Genomic DNA, 16,592 nt, shown 5'->3' on the forward strand with positions numbered 1-16,592 from the left:
TATGAGCTTTCTTCTTAGAAAAACCTATCTAATAACTAATAAAGAGATGAATCAGAAGAAATATACAGGAATGGAGATGCTCTTATGGAAAGACCGGTGATGAGCGGAATCCATTTAATGAATATTGGGCTAATTAGGGTTACTAAATAGAATGTAAATAATAGAAACCTTTATAACATAGAAACACTATAACATTTACTGAGCACTTATTATCTGCCAGGCTCTTTGTAAGAACACATTTAAGCTTCCACCGTATGAAGTAGATACTATTATCCTTATTTTACTGATGTGGAAGACTGAGGCTTGTAGAAGTTAAATAACATGCTTAAGGTCATACAGCTGACAACTAATGGAGCTGGGACGGGGGCATAGCTTTTCTGGCTCCAGAGCCCAGGCTTTATTAACCACTGTGCTCTTTTCCTAAGTTGAAGTAACATAACCAACAGAAAGTAGAAGATGGGGAGAAGAGACGGGAGGAATTGTGAGATGCCAATATCTTCATATTTTCTAGCTGTGAGTCAATACTGTCTAAAATTTAGTTTAAAAATTTTTTTAAATGACTAACCTTTTAATATTTTTAGTAATCTCTTTATCACTAGAGACTCATTTAGGAAATTTCTCTAGTAAAAATATAGTCATTTGAAGTTCAGCAGTTCTTCATTTCGCTTCAGTTTGATTTTCTTTTGATAAATTCAAGTAGAATCAGTTAATTTTTTAATTTACAAATAGCATATGTAATTCAATTTTTCGAAATACTTCTATCTAGATGTCAATTCAGCTAGCCAGTATTGAATCTGAACACATGCTACAAAGGTGACTGGAATGGTGTTCTCTTAATGATAATGATAATTTTTTTTCTAGGTAGTATATTTGGAACGATTTCTTTAAAAAAGTAATGTTAAGAGATAGTTAAAATGTTTATATTTTTTGAGAATGGGTGATGGTACATGGGGATTTGAAATTTTCCATTAAAAAAAAAAACGAAAAAAAAAGTGAGCCTTGTAACCACCTCTGCATAAAATGACCTATTAGCAGTTTACCATGTATTGCTCCTAGGATTAAGTGCAGGTTCCTTAACAAGACCCATCAGACCCTGCATAATCTGACCCCTGCTTGCCTCTCTAGCCTTCCTTCCCCAGTGATATCTGGGTTCTAGCCACATGGGCTCCTTTTCTCTTTGACTTATTCCTACTGCCTGGAACAACCCATATTTCCTTTCCTTTCTTTTTTTCCATTATTTTACAGCTCAAATGTCACTTCTTTGGGGATGCTTTCCTTGACCTCACTACCTAGTCTAGGTCAGAGCCCTAATACATATAGTACCCTATACTTTCCTCCATACACTTGTCAACCTTATAATCATACATTTATTTGTGTAGTTGTTTAATGTCTGTCTCATTACAGCATAAGATCCACAGGCAGTGACAATGTCTGTTCTCCAGAACCTAGCACAGTAGATGACAAATAATATACATTCAGTATACATTTAAATTAACAAACATTTAACAAAGTTCTTATAACATGCTGTAATCTCACGAGTAGCTATTGTTATTCCCACTTTTTGCCTCCTTTACCTGTTTGGGCTTCCTCAGAAGATCTCATTTGAACAAACGATTCCATGGCTAAAAAAGCTGAAAGGTCTGTGCACTGTATCAGGCCACCTTCCTTTCATGCTGCCTTAGCTCAGGGTATATGAACTTTATTCAGGAATTATTCCCTAACTTTAGCCTGATTCAGGTTCTGCCCTGGCTTGGGTTTATTTTTTTTCTTCCCTTTCCTTCCTCCCAGGCGGATTGACCCGGGACCTGAAAGCTGCCTCCAGCTGCTTTCTGATGGCATGTGAGAAGCCTGGAAAGAAGTCTGTGGAGGCATGTCACAATGTTGGTCTCCTGGCACATGATGGACAGGTCAATGATGATGGTCAGCCTGATCTAGGGAAGGCCAGAGACTATTACACAAGAGCCTGCGATGGCAGTTATGCTGCTAGCTGCTTCAACCTCAGTGCCATGTTTCTGCAGGGCGCCCCTGGCTTTCCCAAGGACATGGGCCTGGCATGCAAATACTCGATGAAAGCCTGTGACTTGGGTCATGTCTGGGCCTGTGCCAATGCCAGCCGCATGTACAAGCTGGGGGATGGTGTCGACAAGGACGAAGCCAAGGCCGAGGTGCTAAAAAATCGTGCTCTACAACTACATAAAGAACAGCAGAAAAACGTCCAACCTTTAATGTTTGGGTAATGTGGCTCACCCTCCTATGCAACAGATTGAGGCTGGCACCTCCTATTTCTGATAGAGCCCTTAGAGGTCAACCTGCTGGAGCAGGAAGACTTGGGACTCAATATCAGTTGCTCTCGTTACATAGACCCGTTGCCCCAAAGTGTCACCTACTGGGATATAGCTTGAAATGTTTATTCCTTTAACTGGTGTTTTCTGTGAAGACACCCACATTAATGGGGTCTTAGTTCTCAAATTCTTGTATCTCTATGAAAAACAGTGATATAGAGAGCTATAGAGATTTTGGAGGGTGTGGAGGAGAGACAAAGAGCAGAAAATTGAGAAAATTAGCAGCCACAGGGTATGAAGGAATCGGACATCATCATCACGATTGTTATTTTTGTTGGGAGGGCTTAAAAATCTGAAAGTGTCTTGATTTACATAATAGAGGGTTTAAGGACCTAAGAACAGCTAACTGCCACCCTCTGACTTATGTAACCACTGGTGAGGGCTTCTTTTTTGCCTTTAGAGTCACATCTTTCAATAAATTCATAGAGATCAGAAGGATTAAATGTTGTTATGCTTCAGGGTTGCTGAAGAGGATAAGCCCACCTTCAGTGGAGACATTCACAATGAAAAATTAGCATCCCCAGTTGACACACCTGGTACTGCGCATCACGCTGAGGGAGCAGATTATTCCCAGGGCAACTTTAGGTAGGGATGTGTAAGCATTGTGCTTTGTGACACTTTTTGTCCCTCAGAACTGAACCTTTTTAACTATCCCTGTAAATAAACTATTTTGATTGATTAGTAGTTTTGTTATTATTGTTCTCTCTAGATTCTGGGTGGGGTAGAGATTATGTTCTTCAATATGGTTGCCTTTTCTTTTAAGAACATTTGCTTTTTTCTATTATCTTCCTAACTTGTCACTAGGGGGCAAGCTTGTCATTTTCCTACTGATAATGGGACTTCTGTCATCATCTAGTTTTTGGGCTTCCAGTTTTGCAGCTGTCCGAGAAGGAAGGCTTGCTGCGTGAATGAAGGTTCGTAAGCATAGCCCACCAGCTTCTCAAGTTGATAGAAGAGAGAGATTTTCCCAAGAGCAGAGAAGTTTTAAAAAGTGAGTTTATTTTAAAAATGTAGTTTTTCTTGTATTTCAAATAAAGTCTGTAGGCCAACACACATATGAAAAGATGTTCAACATCACTAATCATTAGGGAAATGTAGATCAAAACCACAATGAGATACCACCTTCTACCTTACATCTTTCAGAATGGCAATTACTATTATTTTTTTTTTTTTAAAGACAATATGTGTTGGCAAGGATGTGGAGAAATTGGAATCCTTATACATTATATGTGAGGATGTAAAATGGTGCAGTCACTATGAAAAACAATATGGTGGTTTCTCAAAAAACTTCAACGTAAAATTACCATATGACCCAGCAATTCCATTTCACGGTACATATCCAAGAGAATTGCTAGCAGCGCCTCTAGGAGAGATTTGTACACCCACGCAGGAATCACAATAGCCACAATATAAATGGAATGTTAATTCAGGCTTAAAAGAAAGGAAATGCTGACACATTCTATAACTCGGATGAACCTTTAAGACATCATGCTAGGTGAAATAAGCCAGTCTCAAAAAGACAAATACTGTCTGATTCTGCTTAGATGAGGTATCTAAACTCAGAGATAGAGTAGAATGGTAGTCACCATGGTCTGCAGGGTGGGGGCAATTGGGAGTTTTTTAATGAATATAGCATTTCAGTTTTGCAAGATGAAAAACTTCTGGAGATTACTTGCACAAAAATGTAAATATACTTTACTGAACTACACATTTAAAAATGGTTAAGATGGTAAATTTTATGTATATTTTATGACAGTTTTTTAAAAAACAACATTTAATTTTTAAAAATGTAAGATCTGAAGTTTTGGGTTATAAAAGTAATATGTTCTCATGAAATGTAGTTGGGAACTTAGAAGAAACAATTACGCCTCACTATCCTTTACCACCTACCAGCATTCTTTGGCCCAATAGTATTATTTAAACATCTTAAGAATCACATCTTTTCAATTAAACAAAGGGTTTTGTAATTTTGAAGAATTAGCTTAACATGATTTTTGGTGGCAGATACGCTGGGCTATGTTTTTATGGACCAATTCCTGCTCAGGACCCATGGTACCTGCCCGCCTTGCATTACATACTAAGATGGGGCTGGCAACAGTGAATGAGTATTGACAGTATCAAAATGTTACATTTCACAAAGTTATTTAAATGTAAAGAGTAATAATTTACTGTCCAGAAAAGTCTAAGGCCATTTAATACACAGGTTGCTGTGGGAAGGAATGGATTGATAATGGCTAGCATGGTTGAATTTTCTTTTGTTCAGCCTTTGAGGCAGGGTTTGAAAATCGGTTTTCAGATTCTGGTCACAGCAAGCAGTATTGTTACTGTGTCTTCTGGCCAGCAGGCATTTGAATCATTACCAAGTATTTCCAATGTGTTTCCTCCCTGCCAGGCCTGGACTGGGCGGTCTAATGGGGAAGAAGTTTCATAACTGATTAGTAGTTGTGTTCTTATTAGCGTTCTCACTAAAATCTCAACAGTGCAGTGCTGGGCACTATGAGAAAAAGAAGCAAGAGTTCCATAGGGAGGGGAAGGTAGGTGTGAGGAATGGGGTAGGAAGGTCTAGGTTTGGGTTTTATCTTGTGATCATGCACAGTCACTGCAGGGTTTTGAGCAGAATGAAATGATCACATTTGGAAATTAGATCACCATAGTGTGGAAAAGGATTGGATGAGAGTTATGTGGGGGTGGGAAGAGGGTAGATCAGGCCGGGGGTTAAAAACCCAGATTTCAAGCCTGGGCACCTGGGTGGACAGGGTTAGCCATTCATCGATTTGGAGCCTATGAGCTCAAGAAGGGAACAAAAAAACAATTTTGTTACATTTGGTAATTTTTTAAAAAATTTAGAAATACATTTTAATTTGTTAAAGGTTTATGAAATTGCTTTAAAAATTTTGTGAGAGGCAGTATGGCAGAGGGAAAAATGCCTAGACTTCAGATGCTACAGATGTGTGCAACTCTGGATTAGTCAGAGGCATACTAAGCATGAGTGTTTAGGGTACCTAACAAAGAATAAGAAATATAAATTTAGAATAATTTTGTATTTTTAAAAAGCACCAAGTAACCACTTTGAGAGAAAAAAAAATTGAAAACTTTTGGCTTCCAGTTTAGATCTTTTATTTTGAATTCTCCATTAGAGTTGGGGGGGAACCAGACTCTTTGCAGTGCTTAGGTCTAAAGTTTTTAATTTGGGTTTTGATCTGGGGTTTACCTTTTATTGGCTGTGTGACCTTAAGCAAGTTACCTGACCTTCTGGGTCTTGGTTTTGTCACCTCTCAGATGAGGATAACACTGCCTTCTGCTAGGATTGTTAGGATTAAATAATAGCTCTTATAGAATTGTAAATGTTTCTTTAAAGAGATCTTTATGGGGCCACATTTTACAAATAGATAATTGTTTTCTCTCCAAGTGGCAATGTTAGCTTGTGAGTGAGTCTACCTTTTAAAACAGGCTGTTTTTGCCACCATTCTTTTAATATCCAGGGAGCTGATGTTGAGGCTTTCTAGGGGTATTCAGGGCATAAAACAGCTGCAGAAGGCAGGCCTGGTCGAAGGGTGGGGCCTGCCTCCTTCCTCCTTGCTTCTCTGCTGTGCCAGTAGAGAGAGTCACTGAGAAGATTTGCACCTGTTGGGGACCCAGAGTGGAAACTATTCCCAGCTGGTGCTCCTCTTCAGGCTTGAGGGATGGTGATTGTATTACAGTTTATACACCAGCCCTCCCCACCGTCTAAAGGGGAAAGGGCAAAATTCTTTGCCCAATATATAAGTCCTTGCCTCCATATTTAGCTCCATCTTGTTCCTAACTTGGGCTTCTGTAGCAGGGAACTAACTGCTTATAGTCTCTGCACCACCACCAAAAAAGTAACAGGAAAAACACTCAGGACGTTTCTTACTGCCATGTTTTTGTAATGCTGGTTCCTCTGTCTGGAATGAACTGCTACCTTTTATGAAGAATGACCTTCATCTTTTAAGACTCTGGAAGCATTCCCTTCATCCTTCAGGCTGGTTAGAGGCTTTCTCTGCTCACTACTGCCCCAAGTTTCCATCCATCACAGCACTGTTCACACTGCATTATCATCTGTGTATTATTAATGGTCTCCATTTCCTACAAGACTAAGTTTCTGGAGAACAGGGATATGGTTGGCTTTATCTCTATCTTCAGTGCCAAGAATGAGGCTGGGGCCATGCTAGGCCATCAGTGGTTGCTTGCTGAGATGAACAGCACAGAGCGGCATTTAGTAGCCTCCTGATCACCCCAAGACAAATCAGGCACAGGCTCCTCTAATCCAAGAAATGGTATGAGCTGTAGGGCTATACTGTTTTTGAAACTGCTTATCAAGAAAAGCTCCTTTCTAAACCAGAGTTGGCACATGATGGATCACTAATATTTCTTGGGTTCTGTTCAGGAACATATCTTTTCTTAAAAAAAGGTTTTTGAAATAATTAAGAACCAACACAGTGCTACCTTGATACCCTTAAAGTACATGTTCAATAGCTTAATGCCAAGAAACCAATATTAATATCCTCATGGCTAAAGAATCACTAGTCCAAGTATGGCACTTTTTTTCTTGGAACACTAAGAATATCTTTCTTGAAATACTAAGAATTAATAATCTTTGCTCATCATTAAAATGACTTGTTTTTATGTTTGTCTCCCTGATTAGTCTCTGAGGCTCCAAAGACAGGGATCAAGAATCCTACCTTTTTGAAATCCTTCAGAGATTTCTTTTCCATACAGCAGCGGTGACCCTGTACTCCTCAATCTCTTGTGGCACCTGCTTAAAATAGAGATTCTTGGGTTCACCTAGAATGAAAATCTGGATTTTAAGCAAATCCTAGGAGATTTATTATTTTTTTAGAGAATTTTTATAAGTTTATTTAAACCAAAATTGACAACAGTTTCACAGAAACAAGATCTCAAATGCGCTTCCCTAGGAGATGCTTATTCATAAGAAAGTGGATGACCCACTCAAGTGGTACATAATCCTAGCTCCTGAGCTTGGCACCATTACTGCTCTGCAGTCTGAGCTCCACAGCTTCAGCTCTTTGCACAGCAGTTCCACCAAAACATCTTGCTTTCTCGTCCCCCTTGGCACAAGCCTGGCCAACTTCTGTTAGTCCTTCAAAACACAGCCCAGATCGCACCTCTTCCAGGTAGCCCTCCTGGACCCTCAAGATCTATGATGCAATGACAGCCCTTGTGCTTCTCACTCTCAGTTCTTTTCGCATGGTTTGGGAAAGGCTATAAGTGCCTCAATTACATTGATTATATCTAACACCTCTATTCCCAGTGCCTACCTCAAGACCTGGTACAGATAAGATAGTTAATAAATCTTTATTGAAAGAAAGGGAAGGGAAGGGACTTGGCATAAATCCTATCTTCCAATGGATCCATTGAAAAGGTTGTGTTTTGGGGAAGTATCTGGATTTAAATCATTTCTCTGCCACATACAAATGTGTTATATTACATCTCTGAGCCTCATTTTCCTCATCTCTGAAGCAGAGATAATGTTTACTTTTGGGGGCTAATGTGAGAGTTAAAGAGTTAAATGAGATAAAATTGTGAGGTGCTTAGCTCAGTGCCTGGCACATTTTAGTTGTGTAATAAATCACCGAAGAACTATCTTCTGGAAATAGAACTAGGCTTATTCTGTACAGCTCCAGAGAGCAGAACTAGGCCCAATGGGTGGAAGCTGCAAGGAGACAGACCTCAGTTCATAGAAGTCTAAGTAGAAAGAACTTTCTACTTGACAGAATGGGAAACCTTGGTAGGAGGTCTACTTCCTATTATAGGATTTTACAAACTGAGGGTAGATGCTCACCTGTCAGGGATGATACATAGGAGACTGATTCTACTGAGAGCGGTGAAAGATGGGAGCCCTCTAAGGCATTTCAATTCAATGCCCTCCAAAATTTATTATTCATTCAACTAACATGGAGAGTCTCCTCTTGGCTGGGCCCTAAGTTGAGCACTGAAGACACAGCTGAATCTGACAGGTTCCCTGTCATTTAGAAACTCACAGTCTAAAGAGTGGTTATTTGCTAGATGCTCTGATCCTCTCAAAAACCCTCTAAGGAACCTTTCATTCTCACCATTTCTCAAAGAAACAAGCCCAGCTAGACAAAATGATTGCAGAGACATACAGACCCAGTGAGTACTGCAGCTGGGATTAAAATTTAGTCCTGCCTGTTTCCTACCCAAGGCTGCTTGTCATCCAGGTGTTGAAAACTTTGCAATCTCAGAGAGTTCCCAGACAGTACCCAGGGCCCTTTGGGACACCAAGCAGATGCTGATGAACATAGTTAAAAGGCTGAGATCAGCTTCAGGAAGATGTGGGCTCCCTGCAGCATGCTCTGCGCCCTGGGGTTCTCTCCAATCTGGGCCACGTGGAGGGCCCAGGAGAACATGCTGAGGTTAGGCCCCACTACTCACATGACCAGCTAAGCTGCCTGGGCCAGGGCTCCCTCAGAGAACTTGAAACCCGGCTGAGTTCCACCAGCTCCAAGAATAGCAGCTGACCCTACCCACCTCTAGCCAATGACCTCTGATCAGGTTCCAGGAGGCCCCAGCAGATTCTAGACACCAGTGGCACAAGCTTTGACCTTGAAGGGTAGGGTAATAACAGCTACATTTATTAAGGAACCACTCTGTGCAGGGGACCTCCTAAAGGAGAGGACATCCTTCAACGGAGGTTTAGGAAGTATGGAACCTGTATTACAGATGAGGAAATTGGGGCTTAGAGATATTGAGAACGTGCCCAAGGTTATAGTAAGTATGTAACAGAACAAGATTTGAGCCGAGGCTGCCTTTGCCAGTTACTCTGCTTCTGTGAGGAGAGAAGAGTACTTTCAAGACCTCAGAAGAGTCTGGGCAGAGGAGATAAATTGCATTAGCTTTCAAAATGGTGTTATTCCAGCAGAGTGGGACTCATATGCTTAGAAACGCAGGATTTGAAAGCCAGGAGAGATCCTGGCGTGTATCCCCATTCACCTGAGCCTTTTTCCTCATCTATAAAATGAGAATCACATCCACATGGCAGGTGAATAAGCATAAGCATAGCCTTCAGAGCCAGGAAAATCTGGATTTTAATCCTGGCTCTGGAGTTTCCTAAGTATAAGACCTTGGACAAATCATATCACTGCCTTTCTGAGCCTATTTCTTCGTTCATTTGTTCCACAGATAGCTTTTGAGCACCTACCATGTGCCAGGCATTGTTCTAGAAGCTGGGGATACATCAGTAAGAAAAGCGGACAAAAGTCACTACCCTTATCAAGTTTAAATTTTAGAGTTCTGGAAAATACCTCATTGGATTGTCATGAAGATTAAATGGAGGAATGTACAACTGTGTAATGTGTCTGGTAAATAATAAGTTCTCAGTTTAATATGATTATTTTCATGTGAACATGCTGGTCAGTGCTCAGTGAGAGAACATTTGATATTGAATTCAACCATTTCATGTAATAGACAAGGAAACTGAGACCAGAGAGGGCATGAAATGCCTCCAGTTGCCCAGCAAGGCAATTGTAAATTCCTAACTTCTAGTCTCATGTTTGTACCAGTATCCACTAAACCTGGAAGCCTATCTCTGACAAAAGGAGCCAGGGAGGGAGGTGGCAGACTGAATCTTAGAGCCAGTAAGGTTCAAGGTAGGCTTACAGCTAATTGATGGACTCTAGCACCCAAATGGGCTTTCACTGTCTTGGTACCAAACCCTTATTGTGTTTCTCAGGTGTCCCAGGAGCTTCCCAGGCTCAGCCTCCACAGGAGGACATGATAGGATGGGCTGAGGATGTACTGGGGTGCTGAAGAGCCAAAGATATAGGGTGTTGCTTACAGCCAGCTTCATGGATGAGCCCCTGTGCATTTACACAGGGCTCCTCACTTGGTTTAATGCTCTGCTGTTAACAGTCTTGAAATTCTTAGTAATTTTTGAACAAGAAGCCCTGCATTTTCATTTTCATTTCACTAGACTCCACAAATTATGTAGTTTATTTATGTAGGTGCTATGCTCTGTGGTGGGAGGTAGAAGCTCCTAACCTGCAGTTGTCCTGGGACTTGTTAGAGGCTTGTCAATACTGTGGGCCAATGGCCGAGTCACCAACAGACAGGAAAGAAGCCACATCAAGCCCCCAAATACAGCTCTGACCTGTGATTACAAATCTCTAAGAGACCTTAATGGGCAAGGGAGAAGACAAGCTCTACAGAGATTCTGGAGATACAACAAGAACCCACCAAAGAAGGGCATGATCTGAGGGGGATTTCAGCTCAGCTCAGTGGGAGACTTTCCCAACAGTAAAAATGTAATCATAACATGTAAAATATACCTCAGTAAAGTTATTAAAATGTAATCATAATATTGGCAGCTAACATCAACGTGGTGCTGACTATGTGCAAAGGGTTGTGCTAAGCACTTTGTTAACAATATGGAAAATAGTGGAGTGGTCAAGAATACAGGCTCTGGAACCATTCTGCCTGGGTTCAATCCTGGCTCTACCATTTATTAGCTGTGTGACCTGGAGCAAGTTACTTGATTGCTCTGTGCCTCTGTTTCATCATCTGGAAAATGGGGATAAGAATGGTACCTATCTCTCAGGACTATTGTTATTAAATGAGTTTACAAAGGGAAAACACTTAAAACAGTGTTTGACATATACTCAATACTATATATATATATAAGGTTTGTTAGTTATTTTAGTTAATCCTCAGGACAATCCTATGGTATAGGGATTATTCAGCATTATTCCCATCCAATGAATGTGTAAACTGAACCTTAGAAGAGGTAAGTGACTTGCTGATCATATTGTCAGTAAGTGGTGGACCTGGGATTTAGCCAGTAGTCAAGGAATTTTCAAGGAGATTCACCTTAGGAGTTAGGTCAGACTTCGTGATCATTATGCCCAGTGCTTATACCACAGTAGGCATCTGGTGAGTTTTTGTTAAATTAATCAATTAATTATTGTTTCTTTCATCTCTGAGATTCTAAGCTTCTGGGAAATGTGTGCTCTGGCTGGAGGAGGATTAAGGAACCCAGCTGTTTAGGGATTTCTTACCAATTATTGGCATCAGTATAATTAAGTATCAAGTATGTCCACTCTTGGCCTTCTGAATTAACTGCCTGTTGCCCTCTCCTTTCACCTCTCTTGGTACTGCCCAAACTCCAGTCTCTTCATCTCTCCGAGCTCTGAACTCAGCACCACTGTATACTAATCCTGGTCTCTCACATCTGCACAGCATTTCACCGTATACAAAATGTTTTTACATTCAGTGGTTAATTGGTCTGTGTAGAAGACAGCTCAGCACTCTGGCCTCTGAACAGATCCCAGCCAGCCCTGGCCACCTGCCCCAAGATCAGGACAGACTGCAGGGAAGGGTGTGCAGTCTGGACACCTGGGGGAGCTCAGTGAGTTGTTGCTCTCTAGATGGTGTTTGGGAATTTTCTAAGCCAAAGAATGGACTGAAAGGGGCAAGATTCTCACCCATAAGTGTTCATGGCCACTCATATTTAAGATCTCAAACTCAAAACCAGTGCTTAGGGAGAATTGTCTGAAGGTAGACAGTCCCTCAACTCCACAAGTTCAGAAAGCATCCCTTCATGAAGTTGCAACTATAAAGGGCTGAGGTCCTAGACCTTGTCCCTGACACAGAATGTCTTTTTCCAAATTGCCATCAACTTATATCCAGGATTGCTGTAAGACATACAGTAGAGTGCCACCACATCTATATTTGACAACAATATAACAATTGCACTGTGTCAAATACTGTTTTAAGTGCTTTTGTAAATATTAACTTTTAATTCTCTCAATAACCCTATGAGATAGGTACTATATTTAACTTACAGAAATTCAGTTTTACTTGCTGTGAATAAAAAGAGATGGAAAGAGAGAAACCAATAATATATTAAATATTGTTTTACTTATTCAGCATATGCCCCAGGATGAGAGAGGTAAATCTGTTGTTCCTTCCATTGGTATCAGTTCCTACATGCCTCATAAAATCCTCAGTGTGTGAGCATTTCGCCATGCTGAATGTGCTTCTAGTAGTTTTTTTTTTTTGATTCTAGTTTTTAAGGATATATCTTGCCCCAAAGCAAACCAATCTCTTCATCAGCTATCCCAACAAAGAAACAGCTGTCAGTTTCATTGCTAGAGGGAAAATTGGCTGTGCTATTGAGAGATGATTCTATAGTTTTACTTTATGGGTGATTAAAAGGATTTCCAAGGATAATTTTGATTATACATGATTTTTTAGTATATGTGCCGCCAAAGCGAGCACTATACATGATTTTTTAGAACCTATTCTAGGTAAGCTTTGACTGAACTATAACTCACAAATAAGATGAGTAACCATCTCAGTTTGTCTGGGACTAAGGTGGTTTCTGGGATTCAAGACTTTCAGTGCTAAAACTGAGAAAGTCCTAGGCCAACCAGGACAAGCTGGTCACCCTACCACATAACACATCTCTGATTCTATTGTGAGAGCCCTGTTGAGTCCATAGTCATTATATCATACTTTATGAGGATCTCAGGAGAAATTCTTGTCTGGTATTCATACCAAGAATAGTTGTATGTCCCCTAAGGAGAAAGTGGTTTGTTTTTATCTCATGAATATTGTGAGTTGTACAAGTAAACAGGTTTCCCTTTTTGCCTTGGCTGCTGGAAGTCATTGCTAAATATGTGGAACACAGATTTAGCTGTGTAGATCACTATGTTCTGCACTTTTTGCATCATTCCAGCCTCTGCTTTGTCCCTATCTTGTTTTTTCAATCTTATCTTATCCTATCTTAAACTTAGTGATGTTGTTTTACTTTAAATGTCTTTCTGGATTAAGGCAGGGTAAAATTATATCATTCTTAACTTAAAGTCCATGGATTCTGCTGTGAGTCATTGAAAATCTGGAATGATATATAAGATTTATGTGTACATTTTTTTTTTTTTGCCTGGGGAGGAAGAAGCCATAGATTTTAATAATTTCTTACAGGAGTCTATGTTCCTCAAAATATTAAGAGCCATTGGTATAAGTGAACCAAGAAATAAATACATGTTTTTAGTAGAAGGACGTTGGAAGGTTGAAAGTTTGAATTGTAGTGCTGGTATTTTAAAATGTTGGAGTGATGGTGTGGCAGAATGTTGGTGGGGCCGAACTTTGGAATGGCAGAGAGAACATTGGTGTGGTGGAATGGCCCCCATAATGGAATAGCAAGGTGACAGAATGTGGTATGCTGAAACATTAGTGTGTTAAAATATTAGTGTGTTTTGGAATGTTGGTGTAACTGAGTTTCTAGAACTCCTCCTTCCAAATGTGCTGGCATCCTCCTTGCTTAGTTTTACCACAAGGAAGGGCCTCTATCTGATTCAGCCTTTAAATCTCCTGTATCCCCTAGCCCAATGCCCTATAAGGTCATGGTAAAGAACCAATTTGCTGTTAGAACGCTCACTAATGGGCACCTGCTGGCTAATGAGTTTGTCAATTTCACACTGAGATGCCCTTCTCCTTTGAGATAGATCTCAAATACCTTGCAGACTTAGGAACCCAGTAGACTACATTGCCTACTTTCGTTCTCGGTGCCTGTTCAGGGTCTGCCCAGAGTGCATGCCAACCTTGCGGCTACTCTAGGGTACTCTGGCTAAGCTGCTGGCCAGGAGTTGGGCGGGGGTAGGTACTGGCATCTGTGTGGTGGGAAGGCTGCCTCAAGGGCCAAGGTGCATTGAAATTCCCCAGTGTTCAAGTGTGGGCCTCAGATCAAAGTGCTAATGATCACAAACTGCCTAGTTCTTTGGGCTGCACAAGTGTGATCTGTCCAGGTCTAATCTAATTGCCTTCAGACCCTCCTCACCGGCTTTTCCAGTAACCCACAAATTTAAGACTGTTGCAATCAATGCCAACCAGGAGAAGATAATTGGCTCTTTTTTTTAAAACACCTACAGCACCTGGTATTCCTAGGTGGTCTCCCATCCAAGTACTAACCAAGTCCGACCTTGTTTAGCTTCCAAGATCAGACGAGATCGGGCATGTTCAGGGTGGCATGGCCGTAGACTGATAATTGCCTCTTAATGTTGGGAGAGATTTCCTGATTATGAGAAAACAGGATTTTCTGGAGGTGCAAAGTCTTCTACCTCCCAGCCATCCTGCTATCATGTCCTTTCTTCTGGGCATACACCTTAAGTTGGTCCTCATCACAATAGCTGAGTGGGCCATGTACTTTCCTGGTATCCGTCTCAGTTACATAGGCTTTAAAATGAGCTCCATAATGGTGTGGGGACTGCTCACTAAACAGGGAGGTAAGAGAACTGTCTTCAAACCCTGGCTCTTTTACAGAGTCTTCACAGATGGCACTATGTGAGGTTGGGCAGGGCACTTCCTCACTCTAGGCCTCAGCTTTTCCAACAGTGAAAAGGGAGAAAGCATGCAAAGATTTCTAAGGCCTCTTCCTGCCTTGACATTCTTTGTCTATGTAGAATCCTGGATGTCCTGTCTTCAGGCTGCTCCTTTAAAAGAGAGGCCATGTGACTCTGGAGACAGGATATCTAGATATGATTTGGGCTGACTTGCTTTGTGAGGTTGAGACAGTCACTAAACCTCTCTAAGGCTTAGTATTCCCATTTGGTAAATTGAAGTAATACTTAACCTCACAGGATTTTGTGAAGCTCCAATGTGGTAAAAGCAGTATGATGCTGGTGGTGGTGGTGGTGGTGGTGGTGATGATCTGACTGAATAAAAATCACTTGGAATAAATTAAAACTGGGAGTGTTGCCAGGAAGTTAGGGGCTAGCCCCAGAATCATAGGAAATGTGAACAAGTCTTTGAAAACCTTCTCCATGGCTGAGCAAACATTCCCAGCAAGAGCTCTTCCTGAGAGGGAAAAGGAATTAATTTTTGCTGACTACCTACATACATTTGTTGCTTCTATTCCTGGGAAGCGAGTGATAATGCACCCACCTACTAGCTGGGTGACCAGTAAGTAAACCTTTTAGAGACTCAGTTGCTTCATCTGTAAAACAGTATTTCCTGACAGATGGATGAAGGCTATAATGGACATTAAATGCTTTTGGCTGCCCAGCATCCAAACAGTTTTCCTATCAGGAGGAATTCCAAGCTATGTGAAAACTGAAAGAGGCAGCAGCTCTTCCCCTGACCCTGTGGTCCTGGGCTTAGCCAGGTTGGTGCCCCACCTGGGCCTTGAGCTTGGTGGGAATTAAGCACAGGGATGAGGACAGCCAGAGATTACTTCAGGTGGCTGTAGTGGGTACAAGAGCCCAGCAGTGCACTGGTAAGCAGCTAGTAGCTGTGTGGCCCGAGGTAGAGTCTGTCCTAAACAGAATTCCTGTGGCAGGACTTTGGTTGTGCACAGCTGCCCCTGATTCCTGTCTAGCTCTCCAATCTCCCCATCATTTCAGTGAGCCCTCAAATAGCCTTTCAAAAAAGCCCCTTTTGCTTAGTTTTGCTAAGTATTGTTTCAATTGTTTGCAACTGAGAATCCTGACTGGTATAAAGTAAATCATGTAAGCACTAAAAAAAATCACAACACCACACACACACACACACACACACACACAGTTTCGGAGAAGTAAGTGACCTCACCTAGGCAGTGGTGCTGGTATAAGGCTGACCATAAACATCTTAGTGGTACATGGTATTAAGATATCACTTTACATCACAACACATCATTTTTGAACAATTTATTGGTGATTCACTGATCCAAAAGCTTCAAAACATCCTTTGAGGCCCACAGGCCAGAATACTCTCTTTAGACAGAGAGGAAGGCACTAGCTCAAGGTAACTCAGTAAAAAGTAGTGGCCTGGACCTCAGGTCTTAAGTCTGCAGCCGAGGGATGGTGGTCTGGTGGTATCCTCACATGTGCACATGCTGGTGCATCTATCTAGTGGAGCAGTCCCATCTGAAAACATAGATACCTGGTACATCAGCAATCTGGGGTGAGTCAGCAGCTGCCTGTGCGGACATCAGGGAGAGAACACCATGTACCAGAACCTGCAGAAAGGAATGCTCTTGTAGCCACTATGCTGATCTGAGATGTGGAGCAATAGAGGGATGGTAATGGGGTACAGGGTGAGAGTCCAAAGGGGATAAGTGGAATCATCCTAAACTGGGGCCACCTCTGCTAGGCCTACTAATCAAGAGAGGTTTTGATTACTGCAGTGTTAGCAAAGTGGCTTAATTGGACCTGATGGGAGAAAATGTGTGATGAATATGGATAATACAGGCAATGAGGCCCTAAGGAAAGCTGGCTGGAG

The 16,592-nt window shown here is 41.3% G+C and overlaps 1 protein-coding gene and 1 pseudogene across 1 annotated transcript in view; one reads left to right on the top strand and one right to left on the bottom strand.

Moving 5' to 3' along the window:
* Positions 1-3,026, top strand: part of LOC105298977 (cytochrome c oxidase assembly factor 7) — an 11,157-nt gene extending 8,131 nt beyond the window's left edge. Inside the window, exon 3 of the mRNA XM_011370478.2 lies at positions 1,789-3,026. Within this exon, the coding sequence (XP_011368780.1) occupies positions 1,789-2,237 (449 nt within the window). The 3' untranslated portion in view covers positions 2,238-3,026. The remainder of the gene's footprint in view (positions 1-1,788) is intronic.
* Positions 3,027-14,257: 11,231 nt separating this feature from the next.
* Positions 14,258-14,376, bottom strand: LOC111745934 (annotated as a pseudogene).
* Positions 14,377-16,592: the final 2,216 nt, after the last annotated feature.

The sequence above is a fragment of the Pteropus vampyrus genome, unplaced genomic scaffold, assembly GCF_000151845.1.
Source record: "Pteropus vampyrus isolate Shadow unplaced genomic scaffold, Pvam_2.0 Scaffold170, whole genome shotgun sequence".
NCBI classification, from domain to species: domain Eukaryota; kingdom Metazoa; phylum Chordata; class Mammalia; order Chiroptera; family Pteropodidae; genus Pteropus; species Pteropus vampyrus.